Source organism: Akebia trifoliata, chromosome 15, assembly GCF_017979445.1.
Source record: "Akebia trifoliata isolate Shusen 1 chromosome 15, ASM1797944v1, whole genome shotgun sequence".
Lineage (NCBI taxonomy): Eukaryota > Viridiplantae > Streptophyta > Magnoliopsida > Ranunculales > Lardizabalaceae > Akebia > Akebia trifoliata.
The window spans coordinates 5,169,846-5,186,044 of NC_141389.1; the positions used below are offsets into that span (position 1 = coordinate 5,169,846).

The 16,199-nt window shown below is 34.2% G+C and overlaps 1 protein-coding gene and 1 long non-coding RNA gene across 2 annotated transcripts; both read left to right on the top strand.

Annotated features, from left to right (window-relative positions):
- Positions 1-4,798: 4,798 nt before the first annotated feature.
- LOC147384051 (putative receptor-like protein kinase At3g47110) lies at positions 4,799-6,502 on the top strand. The gene is made up of 2 exons (XM_086424718.1): positions 4,799-5,940; positions 6,078-6,502. Exons 1-2 carry the CDS (start codon positions 5,283-5,285, stop codon positions 6,263-6,265), a joined length of 846 nt encoding a protein of 281 aa, XP_086280844.1. The 5' UTR covers positions 4,799-5,282; the 3' UTR covers positions 6,266-6,502.
- Positions 6,503-8,868: 2,366 nt separating this feature from the next.
- Positions 8,869-13,102, top strand: LOC147384052 (uncharacterized). Its single transcript, XR_015172798.1, has 3 exons — positions 8,869-9,415; positions 10,935-11,086; positions 12,584-13,102. It is a non-coding gene; the product is annotated as an uncharacterized LOC147384052 (long non-coding RNA).
- The last annotated feature ends 3,097 nt before the right edge of the window (positions 13,103-16,199 follow it).

Here is a 16,199-nt window from a genome sequence, read left to right on the forward strand (position 1 = left end):
TTAAATTAATTTCATTAATGTTTCACTTTAATTATTAATGTTTTATTTATTAATTTCGAAATTTTTTAATTATGAAAATGTGAAATTACTGTTTTGCCCCCGGAGAGGACTTTTCATGTTTTAAGTCGGTTTTTAATGTTCTAGGATGTTTTAGAATCGATTTTTGTAAGGAATCAAATGAAAATATTAGTTTGTGTCATTTATGAAATTTTTTGTGTGAAATAGTCATGAACTTAATGAGGGGCATTTTCGTAATTTTGTCAAATCTGTTAAAAATTGGCGAAATGATTTATTTGATTTCAATTTGTTGTTTTATGTGTTTGAAAGGGTTTTCCTAAGCGTAATGTAGGCTCTAGGGTTGTTTTGATGTTAGGGGTATTTTGGTAATTTGATAGTTTTTTAGTGATTTTATCGTGAAGCTTCTTTTTGTCTGAAAAATGATGATTTCTATGTTTCTGGAGTCGTTATTTTCCTAGCGTAGCGTGGTTCTAAGGTTTTGTTAGTTTGAGATACCTCATCCGGATTTCTGAAACACATCTAGTAACAAAATAAAGCAATGGAATACACATCCATCATTGGGAATCATTGCGATCGGGTTGACGAGTTGATTAATCAGGCGGATGCAAAAATGGAGTGTCTACAGCTACCATGGTTCATTGACTTAGCACATAACAACAAATCTTTGTTCACCCTTGAAATCATTTTTTTTTAATTATTTGGCTAATTTCATGACCAAAGGAATTTGACCTTGTAAAAAATATTTATTTTAATGTCAATTTAATTATTAATGTGTTGGCATACACAACATGAAAAAAAAACTCTTATTCGATGGTCCAAGACTATCGTATTTCATAAAATTCGATGGACCAAGGTGTCAAATTTTAATTGTCATTTTTTTTTCAAATTATATTACTTATTCTTTTTTTGAAAAAATTGGCAATTACTCCGAGTTGACTTGAAAAATTGGTTCAAACGATTTTGTGGGACAAAACAACTCGAAATTCCTTGATTGAGTTGACCCAGCCAATCTTGGATGACAAATACTCTAAAACATAGAGTATGAGTCACTCAAACCCAAAAAACTTTAAATTCATTAAGTGAGTCGATCTAACTGATCTTGGACGACAGAAAATTCTAAAACTTACTGTAGGAGTCTCTCAAACCTATCATTAAAAAAAAATATTTCGAAATTGTTCATTATTCTCCACACAATGAGCTGTCCAAGTGGTGTGGAAAGAAGTCTAGCCCTATCGCAATCAACTTGGCATTGAGCGGAAACTTGAAAAGTGGGTTGGACATAAGTCAAGTCTTCTATTGACAATATAGGAAAATCTTTGTTTTTCATTAAAAACCATCCACTTCACATGAAAAGCAGCCCCTCCGAATTTTGGTGAATATTTCAGGGTCGAAACCCCACTCCCACGCCTCAGATATTGACATGTACCTTTAACGTAGGGTACGAGTCTCTTGACTTTCAACCTGATAATAAAAACAGAATTTGAATTGAATAATGATGAATGCAGGCGATTTTAGTATGCGACTGACTAACGTGGTAAAAGAACAAAATCACAAATATTTTTCACAGGAAAAAAAATGTGCGATTCTCCGTCCTTACCACGTTGGCTGGGTACTAAACTGCATGCATTTATCATGATTCAAATTATTTCCAATAACATCACATCAGGTAATGTGCACTGACGTGGTGTCTAGTTTTATCCCAATCAATTTCGACATTTTGACACAAGATTTGTTGGAATGGTTTTCACATACTATTCAAAATATAAAATGAAAGGATAAGAATTATGAGTCCGAATTATGATTTCTTAACAGATAAAACATCCAATCAATGTCATTCACATTTGCATCCTTATTATTTTTATATTATTCATGATTTAATCGAGAAATTCATAAAAGTCATGTACTAATAAAAAAAAATTAAATTAAATTAGGACAGAAAATATCATGATTTAGTCCGGTCGAAGACTTTGATGACTTTGATTATAACCACAAAATGAGCTAGCAGTCCAAGTCATGTGAGCAAAAGTCCAGTCTTTTAGTCTATCCGAATCACACGGCATCTTAGCCCACCATTTGTCAAAGTGGTTGTCACAAGTCAAGTTTCCTGTCCACAATATACAAAACCCTTCGGTTTGCAATACACTTGAGAAATTGTATTTTGTGCTAAAAATACTCAAAATACCCTCAGATGCTTATTTCCAAAGTGTATTTATTGCACTTTAACGTGTGTTCTTACTATCATATGTTAACAAAAAACCCAAATTTGAGATTCATCCTTCTATTATTTAACCTGATTGCATGTCCTCCTTGACCTTCGTATTGTCTTATAGACACAAAATACAAAATCCTCAATTTGAGGATCAAACTTTGAAGGGCCTGCCCCCTTCAAATTTTGGCAAACCAGTGTCTTTAAATGACATGTAACCCCATAAATCTTGAAATTAATGTTATGCTTTTCACTTTTGTTAATATTTCAGATGCATCGTTCTATGATTTAAATTGATGGTATGTCCTCCTTGACCTTCATATTCTCTTGAAGACTAATGAAGAATGACCTAAATTCTCTCATCAAAATGATCTTAATGCCATAATCATCAACATAGTTGTTATCATCATCATCATTTCCATCACCATTATGATTAGTTTTGAAAAAGAAAAAATCAAGGATTCTGAAATCATTTTCTATTAGTCTATATGAGAAGACTGAGGTCAAGAGACACGTGCCAATTTGAATATATTGGAATAGTATCTCAAAAATTAATCACAACGTGGAGGGAAGTTGATGCTCTCAGCAACTTTTCCTGTAATGCCCCTGTAGCACTATGTCTACAGTCAAGAGATTGTAATATCACAGGGACACAAAACACTAGAGCTCAATTGAATCAATGGTTTAGATCTGATTTTCAAAAAGAATTTGACAAAAAAAAAAAAACCTGAATCTCCAATTTTCAACAAATGTCAGCATTGTAGGTTTTCTATCTGCTTACGTGGCATTTTGATAACCGTCCATAAGTGTTACAGTGGCTCTACAGGAAAAGTTGCTACAGATGATCCTCTTCGGACTCGTATCTCGATGAAATCATGTATGATTCTTACACTCTATCTACGTCAGAAATGTAACCCCACAATGTACATTTTAATGTTACTTCAGCGTTATCCTTGCTAGACTCACTATTCACCTCTTTTTTTTTCTATATATAGTTCACTCACAAAGATAACCACGCAAACCACTCACTGGAAAGCTTAATTACATTGTTGGTCATGATGAGTGTACTTCATTTCTTTCTTCTACATTCCCTCATTTTCTTGTGCATTGGTTTACCAATAGGATTGGCCAAATCTAGCACCTTAGGGAATGAAACCGATCGACTTGCCTTGCTTGCCTTCAAGGATCTCATTCATCATGATCCTCAGCAACTTATGAGCTCGTGGAATGATTCACTCCATTTTTGCGAGTGGACAGGTATTGTATGCCGTCGTCGACATCAAAGGGTGGTAACATTGGACCTACAATCACGAGGGTTGGTAGGCTATATGTCTCCCTATATTGGAAACCTCTCTTTCCTACATACTATAATTCTCATGAACAACAGCTTCCAAGGTGCAATTCCCCAAGAAGTCGGCCGCTTGTTCAGACTTGAAATATTCGAAATGGGTAACAATTCCTTCGGAGGGGAAATTCCAGTTAATTTCTCCCAATGCTCAAACCTCAAAAAACTCGTTCTAATTCACAACAAGTTTGTCGGGAATCTACCCACTGAGATTGGGTCTTTGTCAAAGCTCAGTCTATTGGCTCTTAATGGCAACAATCTATCAGGAGGGATCCCAACTTCCTTTGGGAATCTTTCATCTCTCATCACTCTTTCTCTAGCAAGAAATTCTCTACAAGGAAGTATTCCAGATTCCCTAGGTCAACTTAAAAATCTTAATATTCTTGGTCTTGGTCCAAATTTTTTTTCTGGTACCATTCCTCCCTCTCTTTATAATCTCTCGTCTATAGCAATTTTTTCTGTACCATATAACCAACTAACTGGCAATCTTCCACTTGAGATAGGCCTAAATCTTCCCAATCTCAAATTATTTTTTATTGCAGGAAATAATTTTTTTGGATCCATTCCAACATCATTGTTCAATGCTTCGCAACTTCAGATGTTTGATATTCCTGCCAACAATTTTTCTGGAAAAGTCCCAACTGAGATAGGAAACCTAAATGGCCTTCAGCGTCTAAATTTGGCTTACAATCATTTAGGAAGTGGGGAAGAAAATGATTTGAATTTTCTAAATTCCTTGACCAACTGCACTAAGCTACAATCGTTGATTATCAGTGGAAATCATTTTGGAGGTAAGCTACCGAATTTTATAACCGATCTGTCCAACCAACTCACTACACTAGATCTAACACAAAATCAAATATTCGGAAGCATTCCTTCTATAATTGGAAACCTCACTAACTTAATTATGCTATCTATGGGGAATAACTTTTCACCGGTAGCATTCCCAATGGCATTGGGTTGCTCCAAAAGTTGCAAAAGTTGGATTTAAGTGGAAATAGATTGTCAGGATATATTCCTAACTCCCTGGGGAACAACACTAATGTATATTCTCTCAATTTATCAAACAATTTCTTAGTAGGAAGTGTCATTCCAGATTTTAAGAATTATCGTTTTTACAGACTTTGGATCTTTCAAAAAATAACCTTAACGGAACCATTCTTGGTTTATCGTGCAGTTACTGTTTCTCCTCTTAGCTGATAATTCTTTGACAGGGTCCCTACCTTTGGAAGTGGGTAACTTGAAAATCTTGTAGTGCTAGATGTTTCTGAGAACAATATGTCTCAAGAAATTCCTAGCACACTTGGTGATTGTTTGAGCTTAGAATACCTTCATTTGTCAGGCAATTTCTTTCAAGGACCCATCCCCTCATCTTTTAGCTCTTTGAAAATCTTCAAGATTTAGATCTTTCGCGTAATAACTTATCTGGAAAAATTCCTAAAGATCTAGATGACCTAGTCTTTTAAAAATTTAAATCTGTCTTTCAATAATTTTGAGGGTGAGGTACCAATAAAGGGTGTCTTTCAAAATGCAAGTGAATTTATATTTTCTGGGAATAATAAACTTTGTGGGGGTATCCCAGAACTTCAATTACCTGCATGTCCCATCAAGAAATCCAAGCAAAGAAGAACATCTCTTGTGCTGAAGGTGACAATTGGTATAATAATATCTGTATTGTCAATTGTGGGGGCATCTTTTCTCGTTATCTATTGGATGAGAAAGCCAAGGATGAAATCTTCTTTCACATTTTCCTTGGGTGACTTTTTTAAAAGGATTTCTTACAATGCACTCCATAAAGCAACAAATGGTTTTTCTTCAACCAACTTGATTGGTATGGGAAATTTTGGGTTTGTGTATAAAGGGGTTCTTCATCCAGATGAGACACTTATTGCAGTGAAGGTACTCAACCTTAACATACGAGGAGCTTCCAAGAGTTTCATTATTGAGTGTAAAGCTTTAAGAAAAGCCCGGCATCGAAATCTACTCAAAATCATAACTGCATGCTCAAGTATGGACTTCAGTGGTAATGATTTCAAAGCTTTAGTTTTTGAGTTCATGCCTAATGGGAGTCTAGAGAATTGGTTGCATCCAAATTCAGACAAGAGGCCTCAATCGAGAGACTTGAACCTTGGCCAGAGACTTAACATAGCAATCGACATTGCTTGTGCAATGGACTATCTTCATAATCATTGTCAAACACAAATTATTCATTGCGATCTAAAGCCAAGCAATGTTCTTCTTGACAACGAAATGGTAGCTCATGTGGGTGACTTTGGCTTAGCAAAGATTCTCGCTGTAAATGCAAGCAATTCCGGTAAAATTGAAACCAATTCAGTACTTGTAAAAGGATCCATTGGATATATCCCTCCAGGTATGAATTTCATTTATGTTAAAAAATTTCAAGTTCATATCTATATATATATATATATATATATATATATATATATATATATATATATATATATATATTATTTAATACTTGACTAGATAATACATATTGGATTGTAGAGTATGGTATGGGTTCTGAGGTCTCTACACAAGGAGATGTGTACAGCTACGGAATACTTTTGTTGGAGTTGTTAACAGGAAAAAGGCCAACTGATGCAATTTTCAAGGATGGTTTAAGCCTTCATCAGTTTTCCAAAATGGCTTTGAATGGGCGACTGATGGAAATTTTGGATCCACATTATGTGTAGAAGAACATAATGAAGCTATCAATGATTTTGAAAATCAAAGATACAATACAATATGTGAAATGCGAGAATACTTGATTTCCATGTTCAGAATTGGAGTTGCATGTTCTACAGAGTCAGTAGGTGACCGAATGGAAATCAAAGATGTGCTCATGGAGTTGCAAATGATTAAGAAAATGTTTATTGAAGATAGAATTCATCAATAGATGGATGATCATTCCCCTGTTGAGTTTAGATTTAAGTTTCGCTTATGGTTTGTTTGTTTGTTTTTTTATATTTATTTATGTAATTTTCTCTACGGTTATGTAATATAGCTTAAAGGGCTTCCTTTACTGATTTAAATAAGATATTATTGCTTCAAGATATTTTTTTCAAGTCTCTAATTTCTTTTCACTTTAGCTTGAATAGAGGAGTGCTGATTTTGTAACTCAACCTGTCATGTACTCAACAAACCACAAAATCATTACACTAAATAGAATGTGTTTTACTCCATCAAATAAGCTAATAGTGTAATGATTTTGTAATTCAACCTGACAGGGTAAGTCAATAACTCAACTGATGGGTACTCACAAGAATCGTAAATTTTTTCCCTCGGGATACATAACTGCACAAATTATGAGAATAAAACTACGGTTCTCAAGTTCTTGCACCTGTAACGGCAGTGAGACAGTTAATACCATGTAGAGTTGAGTTACAAAATCAGTCAATGACTCAACTGAAATGGAGTAAAACAAGTTCTCATGGTCTTCGAATATTAAAATAAACTTTAACAGTTACAATCCAAAAATTTACATTTAAAAAAAAAATGTTGATATCTACGCACATAACATACCCACTGATATACAACACTTACTTTTTGGCAAAGCAAGTATGTTTATAAATAAAAGAATAATTGGCACAGAGATTCGACGGCATACCGTTTACGTTTATTAGCCAAAATCCAGAATTTGGAGGACCTAAATGTAGGGGTGTCAATGGGTACATATTTAATTAATCGAAACCAAACCAAAGCCATTAGGTTGTATCCAATGGGCACCCACAAATACCTAGAACCAATTTATTTGTCATTTGTTTTTACATTATAGATGATTAAAGGTTTTTTATTTTATTTTAAAATTAATGCATGTTATATAAAGTTCTTCAATTTTTCACATAAATTATCAATTCGAGCTTAAAAAAAGTTCTCTTTCTAAAAGTTTAATATGTTTATCTTCATTGTAACAAATTGTAACTAAATTCATAACTTTGTAGATAATATGTTAATTTTTTGAAAGGTAAAAAGTTTTATAATGCTTTAAAATATTTTTTTTCTCATTCAATTCTTAAAAACCCGAACCGATGGGTACCCGTGTTTTCTTGGCAGTTACGGTTCCATTTATTTTGGAACTGGACCCCAAATCGACAAGAACTAGAATTGAAATAAATATAATGGTTATAAGTTCCTTAGGAATCAAACCAGAACTGACCCATTGAGACCCCTACCTACATGAATCTCCAAAAAATACCACTACAGTAATTGGGCAGTGCTTTCCAAATAAATCAAGCCTAGGCTTGGCCCAAGATGCTATTAAATACCAAGTTATTGACCTTGGGCAAGGCTCACTTAGAACTTTTTTTTTTCTTTCAAGTGATAGAAAAACAAAATAATTAAAAATAAAACAAAACAAAAATAAAATTTTATGAAATTGATTGTAATTAATTATGGTTATGAAATAAGAAATAATTGAATAAAATCAATTTTTGGCGTTTTAGCCTGCCTGTAGCTAAATCCTTCGAAGGCGCTTGCTATTACATTTTTAATGTTAGATTTAAAATAAAATGATGTTACAAAGCTAGAATTTTCGTAGTAATCGCGCAAAGAAAAGAAATGCTTTAGGAAGATATTATTATTTATGAAGTTAGATGAAATGCTTTTGTCCATTACCTTCTAGCTTTGACTCTTACCCAAAAATATAAATCGTTTCCATCTTTGTTGAATATATTTGAAGACCATGACGAAGAAAATAAAATATTTCATCATCTTGATTCATCTTCATATTGCCATGGAAGAGTTTAGGAAAGCTTTGACTATTTTTTGTTGGATTCCACTCTTCATAGTGGATGTACACTTCGAGTGATGTGTTTAGACTTTAAAGATTGATGCTCCCTCTATGAAGGAAGGAAAGCAACCCTAAAAACCATCACTGTGTTGTTAAAAATGTGCAGGCCTTCTTATTAGGTTTAATTTATTTGTTAGAAAATGTAATAAATGTAAGTGATAAAAGTTTTAAAAACATTTTGTGGAGCAATCTGGATTGATGCATGTAGCTAAGAAAGAAAATAAAAATCACTATATAACATTAGTTTTTATAAAAATTGACATTATATATTTAATACAATGTCAATTTTTATAAAAACTGATGTGATATGGATGTGATTTTTCAATTTAATTATAACGTCGAGTTTTTGTAAAATCGATATTATATAAGTGATGGCATTTTCGTAATATTGTTTAGTCACATAATATAATGTAGTGTGACTAAAATCGACGTTAAAAATTTTAAAATTAGGGTGTTTTCGCCTCATTCCACTACCCAAAAAAAAAAAAAAAAAAAAAATTCGCTACTATTACAGCATTAAACTTGGCGGCCCAAATCTCACGTTTATTTTCGCCGGCCAATAAGTAAAGAAAAACAATTCTACAGCCCAAGCCCAACGAACCACCGAAATTTTTACCGATTTCCTTCTCAACCATCTCAGCGAAAATGAAACCAGATCCAACTGCAAATTCAGTTCTTCCATCTATACTGATTTTCCACGTCTCATCGAAAACGAAACCTGATCCAACTGCAGAGTTAGTTCTTCCATCTTTACCGATTTTCCTTCTGAGCCATCTGTACTGATTTTTGAGTTCGAAGAAGTTTCTTCCATTTCCATCAACGATCTCTCAATCTCCCATTTCAATACCGAACGATCTCTCAATCTCACTCACGTCCCTCAATCTCCCATTTCGGATCGATAACTCACTTTGTCAATGGTTTTAATCTCTTAGAGCTCAAAACGAAGAAGAAATCAAAGTTCAAAACGAAGAAGAAATCAAAGCTCAAGTCGAAAACCTTAAGAACTGAAGCTCACTTATCAGTGCCACCGATCAAACCACTCCAAATCTCATCTGTAAGTCTATCTCTCTCAAAAACCCTAAAAAACCACTCTAGATCTCTCTGTATGGTTTGTGTTATTGCCAGCCCTTTTGTAGCATCTTTAATTATGTCTGTATTTTATATTTGATGAATGATGGTTAAGCATCTAAAATCAATAGAGGTGGTTGCATCAATTTCAATGGATATCTGCTTTGGTAGCTCTATTCTTGCATTTATATGATAAATTTGTTGTAGATATCTTTTGTTTTTCTTTCAAAATTTAAAATAGCAAAACAATAAAATAAAATCTATTAAAAAATTTAATGGATTTTGTTTGTTTGGCTTTAGTTTCTGTTGTCTCTAATTCTATAATTCAAAAAAAAATGTTATTGCCCTTGTCTTAATTCATAAGGCTTAAGATGCTGATGATGATGTGCTCTTGCCATTGGTACTGCATCAAATGATTGTGTGTATGTGTGTGCGTGTGCTCTTGCCATTGGTACTGCATCATAAGCGAGATTTTTTAATCATTAGTGCTTTTATAACAAGATTAACTTCTTGAATGAGCTTGGAAATAATTGAACAAGACCTCTACAGAGCCATTAAGAGTACTCTCAAGAGTGGCAAGATGATTAGAGAAGTGAATGCTACTGCTGTTACCAGTATCTTTGATGACTATATAGACCAATATCTTGCTGCAATGTTCTTTACAAATGCATCTCCAAGCTCCTAGCCAACAGAATGAAGAAGGTGGTTCACCAATTAGTTAATAGCAACCAATCTGCTGCCTTCACCAAAGGGTGTAAGAATCATAGACAACATCTTGCTTTGGAACTCCTAGATGTGCCATTAAAGTCGACCTCAGAAAGGCTTTTGATAATGTCTTTGCCAATCCAACACCTAATCCATTTATAAACTCCCTTTTATATGAATTTCTTGTTTTCTAATCCATTTATAAACTCCCTTTTAGATCCCTGAAAAATGTTAGAGTTGAACACTTAGATATTCACTTCCTATCTTGTTGTCCTAAACACCTAAAATTTATCTAAAGATGGATAAAGTTTGCAATTTTGCCACATTTTAGTTGGTTGAAATTTGAAAATGGAAAGAGAAAATACCGTCATTAATTCTCTCAATTTTTTACTCTCATGCTTTACAACTTTCCAATCTGGTCTTGGCCAGAAGAGAAACTCAGTTTGTTCAAAAGAAAGAAAAGGTGAAGTCCAATCAGTATTTTTAAAATCAATTAAGAAAATTTTTTAACTCTAAAAAGGTGGTAATCTTGGAGGGGTTTTATTCTTTGTATTGTATGATGGTATCGATATACATCTATCTGTGAATGGCTCAAACACCCAATATGGTTTATTGCATATTAACCAAAGATTTGTCTTACTCTATATTGAACTTTCAAACTTCTTATCCCTGAAGAGTGAAACAATCCTAACCTGAATTTGTACTCTAATATGTTGTGTAATTTCTTCTTTGGTGCTCATCACCATCATCAAAGCCTCTATCCCTTAAATTTGGTGCTAATTTTTTTTTCCTTCTTGCAGACTTAAAATCTTTGTTCCAATCACATTCCTTGCCTTTGCAATCTTGGTACCTGTGAATTGGACTAATGACACACTTGAGCGATCTAAATCTAGTCTGACTTACAGTGAAATAGATAAACTTTTATTTCCAATATTCCCGAGGGATCACAAAGGTGCGTAACCATTTTCTGTTGGTAAGCTGTTGTTTATTTTCAAAATATCATTGGCTAAGATGATGGATACAGGCACAGTGCATTTCTTCGATCCCAAAATCCAGGATATGAATGCAGATACAGTTCTTTTAGTGTTTCCATCATGTTAAACTTAAAGAATCAGTTCTTGGAAAAAGTATGTTTTATTATTAAATAAAAACATATTAGAAAAATTCCCTATAAAAAGTATGTTTTATCATTTAGAAACTTCTAAGTGTGAAGGATTTAGTTTAGAAGATAACCAATTAATAAAATAATAAATAAGAAAATTGAAGATGAGGGCATTAGATGATTTTATATGGATGTGGAAAAAACTTTCAACATTACTAATGTTTCTGTTCAGCCATCTGTACCAATTTTTGATTCGACACATAGCCCTTAATAAAACGTACAAGGAAGACATAGGGTGTAGGGACTGTTATGGTCCATTCAAGTGGATCAAAGCTACCCTAGCTTCCCTTTTATTTGGGGTCCTAGAGTTCTGCCAATGGTTGTGTTCTTCATTTGGTGTGCCTTGGTCATTTCAAAGTGTCTTTGAAGTTTAGGCTCATTGGCCAACTCATTTTTGGTGTGGAAGGAGCATAATAGCCGTGTCTTTGATGGAAGGAATGCGTCTTAAGAGAAGCTTGTTGTGTCGGTCTTGGGTTTTTTTTTTTTTTTTTTTTGGTGTTAGGTGTTTAAAGAGTTTAAGGGATTCTTCTTCGAAGATTTTGTGGTGAGATGGGATCAAATATGTTGTATTGTATTGTGTCCCCTTGATTGTCCTCGTCTGTATTATTTCTTTAAGTTGGTATCATTTACCTGTTCTACTTATCAAAGAAAAAAGATATTTTACCTATTCAACCCAAAAAAAAGAAGAAGAAACAAAGGTCTCATTAGGTTGTATTTCTCTTGCAAACATTGCTGGACCTACCCCCCCCCCCCCCCCCCCCCCCCCCCAGCCCAATCTTTCTTAAATTTGTCGATTTCTCATCTTATTTAAAATGATTTCTATCATATCTAATATGGGTTGGATTTGTTGTCTTTGGTTCGTTATGCCTTTGAAGCAAAATGTTCGAGGAGTCAAAAGTGGTCTTCTTTGACTGTGTATTTGGATTGTTCTTTCTGGGTAGTTGTTGTTTGGTTGCCTTTCCTTGTTTCTGTTTTTGATGCACATAACGTTATATCAATCTCTTGTTTTCTTTTCCCTAATTCAGTTCAATTTGTAAGCATTTTTCTTACCTTCTTTAGTATAAATTTGTCAAGTCAGATAATCAATTGTAAAATGAAAGGTTGATGTTGACAAAGGTCTTTGCTATGTATAGTGCAAGTTTACAATTATGATAAAAGAGAACACTTTCGAATAACTATCCGGCTTTGAACCAGTATCTGTGAGCATTAAAAACACTATGGTTGACATGGTCATATCCCATTTTGTTTTTCTGTTTGAAATTTTAGTAAGGTGATGTTGTTTTTCAGATGGAACAATTAAGCTTTATCACAATGGGGGAAGACCTGCTTCCAAAAAAGGCTTGGTAAGGTGTCCAACGTATTTTAAACTTCTACCAAAACAGGCCACGTAGACACTGTTCTTATGCTATTGGAACAGGACGCCTTTCTGGATCTTGTCTCTAAGAGAAGAGTGTTGATAATCTGACTTTGGCACGTGGCAACTCAATCAACTTACCTGACGTGACAGGCTCAAGAATCATAGATGTGCTCTCCTCGGAATATAAAATTATGAATCTCCATAAAAAGATGCAGTTTTGTATCACGAGAAGAAAAAGATGTCATTGCCGAATGAGATTGCTTGTTCGGATGGGGATTCCGTAACAACGGCCAATTTGATGCTGGAACTTGTAATTCACCGGTCAGAAGAAAAAAAAAGAGAATCTGTTGAACGTAAAAGATTTATTTTAACTCCTATGTAATAAATGGCATTGCTCAAAGTTAGATAACCTTGATATACAATAGAAATCAGGCTCTGTTCCTTAATAATCATATCCCCTTCATTTGAAGCTATGGCCTAAACTGGGTTGGGTCTGAGTCAGACCCACCCAGGTGCATCCATTCCAGATATGAATTTACATTTGCTCTACTGGGATTCTTGATTCCAATCGTTGTCACACTGGTATCCATCTGAACTAATCCAGTATTTTCACATTCTTCTCTAGCCCAAAGAGATCAATAAACATATTTTCGAATGTCTTAACCATTATCATTGCAGGTTGATAAACCAATTTTAGGATTAAAAATACTACTAGTAGTTCGGCCCAAAAAATGAGGGTTCCATGGAGTTCAAATCAGAACCAATCTTATTGGGCCTTCATTTTTTGGATTCCCAAATGAAGCTTAGAATAGAATAGAAAGATGCGAAAGAACTGTCTCAAGCCAACGAAAAAATGGTATTCGACAACCTTTAGCCGTCGATAATATATTATTCGACGGTCTAAAGCCGTCGTTATTGTTGAAAAAAATCCCCAATTCGACGGTTTTGGGCCGTTGAAATGATGAAAATTCTATGGTCTCTAACCGCCGAATTTTTTTTCAATAAGGCCCAATTCGACGGTCGAGGCTGACGAATAGTTACATAATTCGACGGTTTTGGGCCGTCGAATTTATGATATTTTCACGTAGTGTTCTATCACTTTCATTTTCTATTTTCCTGCTCTGCTCTTTTAATCTCTCAATATGTTCTCTCTCATCTTCTCCATCTCTCTCGAAATAGAATGCTCTGATTTCCTCCAAGTAATTAAGTTGTTTTGAGAGATTGGATATAGAGTTGGGTAGCTTAACACCAAATGATTGCCATAGATGTTTAGCTGTTGTAGATTGGTGCAATTGGTTAAGGAATTAAAGAAATTCAAATAATTAACATTCCCACTACCAAAATGATTGGAATTCAAGTTTACCCACCTCAAGTCTTGAAGCATTGAACAATGATAACGGCCAACTTCTTGGGGGATTTCACCTTGCAAGGTGTTGTTCATTAGATTTATACTCCTTAGGAAAGATGTTCTCGATGTAGGGAGATATGGAACCAACCAACCCTTGCGACTATAGGTTCAACATTATCACCCTTCGATGCTGATGACTACTTGTGGTCCCTTGAAATTCATATAAATGGACAGAACCATTTCAAGAGCATACTTGGTATCGAACTCACAACCTACGGACTCTCACCACTTATTGATTCAAAATTTCCATTGAGCTACCCTCAGGGTTAAAGTTATCTATTATTTTTAATGTTTTTCAAAAAATAAATAAATATAACTTTGCATTTTAAAATATTAATAATTATTTTAAAATATTTAACAAGTTTATTGTCACGACCTTGATTTTTGGCCAATATTTATTTATTTTGTGCCTTGGTAGCTATTAAAAATTATCTTGATGGGCACCATTAAAAATTATCTTGATGGGCATTTAGGCACGTCATGACATGTTGGAACACATTTTTGGTCACCCTTGAAGAACAGAGATTTGTTTGTTTGAATTTTATGTGCTAAGTTGATGAACCATTGGCATATATGACTTGATGTGTATAGAAAAAACAAGGGTTATTGGTTAGTGAAGAGAAAATTACGGGAGGAAATTTCCGAATTGTTGAAGTGCTCGGATTTTATTTGTTTTCTTTTTCAAATACATGTGGTGGCTACCATTGGTTCATGGGCTTAGCACATAAAATTCGAGACAACAAATCTTTGTTTACCCTTAACCTCTTTTAAAAAAAAAAAAATTATTTGGCCAATTTCATGATCAAAAGGTATTTGACCTTGTAAAAATATATTTATTTTAATGTCAAATTAATTATTAATGTGTTGGCATACACAACATGGAAAAAACTCATATTCAACGGTCCAAGACTATCGAATTTCATAAAATTCAATGGACCAAGGTGTCAAATTTTCATTGTCATTTTTTCTTTCAAATTATATTACTTTTTCTTTTTTTTTTTTTTTCAAAAAAATTGGCAATTACTCCAAGCTGGCATGAAAAATTGGTTCAAATGATTTTGTGGGACAAAACAACTTGAAATTCATTAACTGAGTTGACCCAACTAATCTTGGATGATAGAATATTCTAAAACATAGAAGACGACTCACTCAAACCCAAAACAACTTGAAATTCATTAATTGAGTTGATCTAACCGATCTTGTACGACAGAAAATTCTAAAACATAGTGTAGGAGTCACTCAAACATATCATTAAAAAACGATATTTCAAAATTGTTCATTATTCTCCACACAATGAATTGTCCAAGTGGTGTGGACAGAAGTCTAGCCCTATCGCAATCAACTTGGCATTGGACGGAAGACTTGAAAACTATCCACTTCACATGAAAAGTGCCCCCTCCGGACTTTGGTGAATATTTCAGGGTCAAAACCCCACTCCCACGCCTCAGATATTGAGACATACCTATAACATGGGGTATGAGTCTCTTGACTTTTCAACCTGATAATAAAAACATAATTTGAAATTGAATAATGATGAATGCACGCGATTCTGGTACGCAACTGACATGGTAAAAGAACAAAACCATAGATCTTTTTCAGAGGAAAAAAAATGTGTGGTTCTGTGCTCTTACCATGTCAACCACGTACCAAGCTGCGTGTATTCATACGGGAAGTAGGACATAATGAGAATGATAGGAAAGGTATCTACCTTTAGAGCTTGGGTGTTCATGACCTTAAGTCATGTGGAAAATAGGGACCTTAGTCAGAACGAAGCTTTAAAAAGAGGGTAAGCAAATTGATGTAAAATTTCACAAAACGTGGGACACCATGTGTGCCTATACAACAAAAGAGAATAAACAACCCCTCATTTGGGGCAATACTTTAGAACAAGTACTAGCGATATAGTCGGCGAAGAAAGCTCACAAAAGAGTCAACGAGCTAGAGCCTACAATTCAATTTGATGACTATGACTATAACCACAAAATGAGACCATGATTGAGGCTAAAATTTTGGTGAAACCCATGTCTTTAAATGACGCTTGACCCCACCAATTTTGGAATTAATGATATGTCTTTGACTTTTTTGATATTTGATTTTCGTTAATGTTTGAAGTCTTGTTAACGTGTGCCTTTAAAGTG

What these genes read in the sequence shown, in the direction of transcription:
- LOC147384051 (XM_086424718.1), top strand. Translation starts at nt 5,283, where the DNA reads ATGAGAAAGCCAAGGATGAAATCTTCTTTCACATTTTCCTTGGGTGAC. An exon ending in CATTGGATATATCCCTCCAG is followed by an intron (nt 5,941 to 6,077) that starts GTATGAATTTCA and finishes ATTGGATTGTAG; the next exon opens with AGTATGGTATGGGTTCTGAG.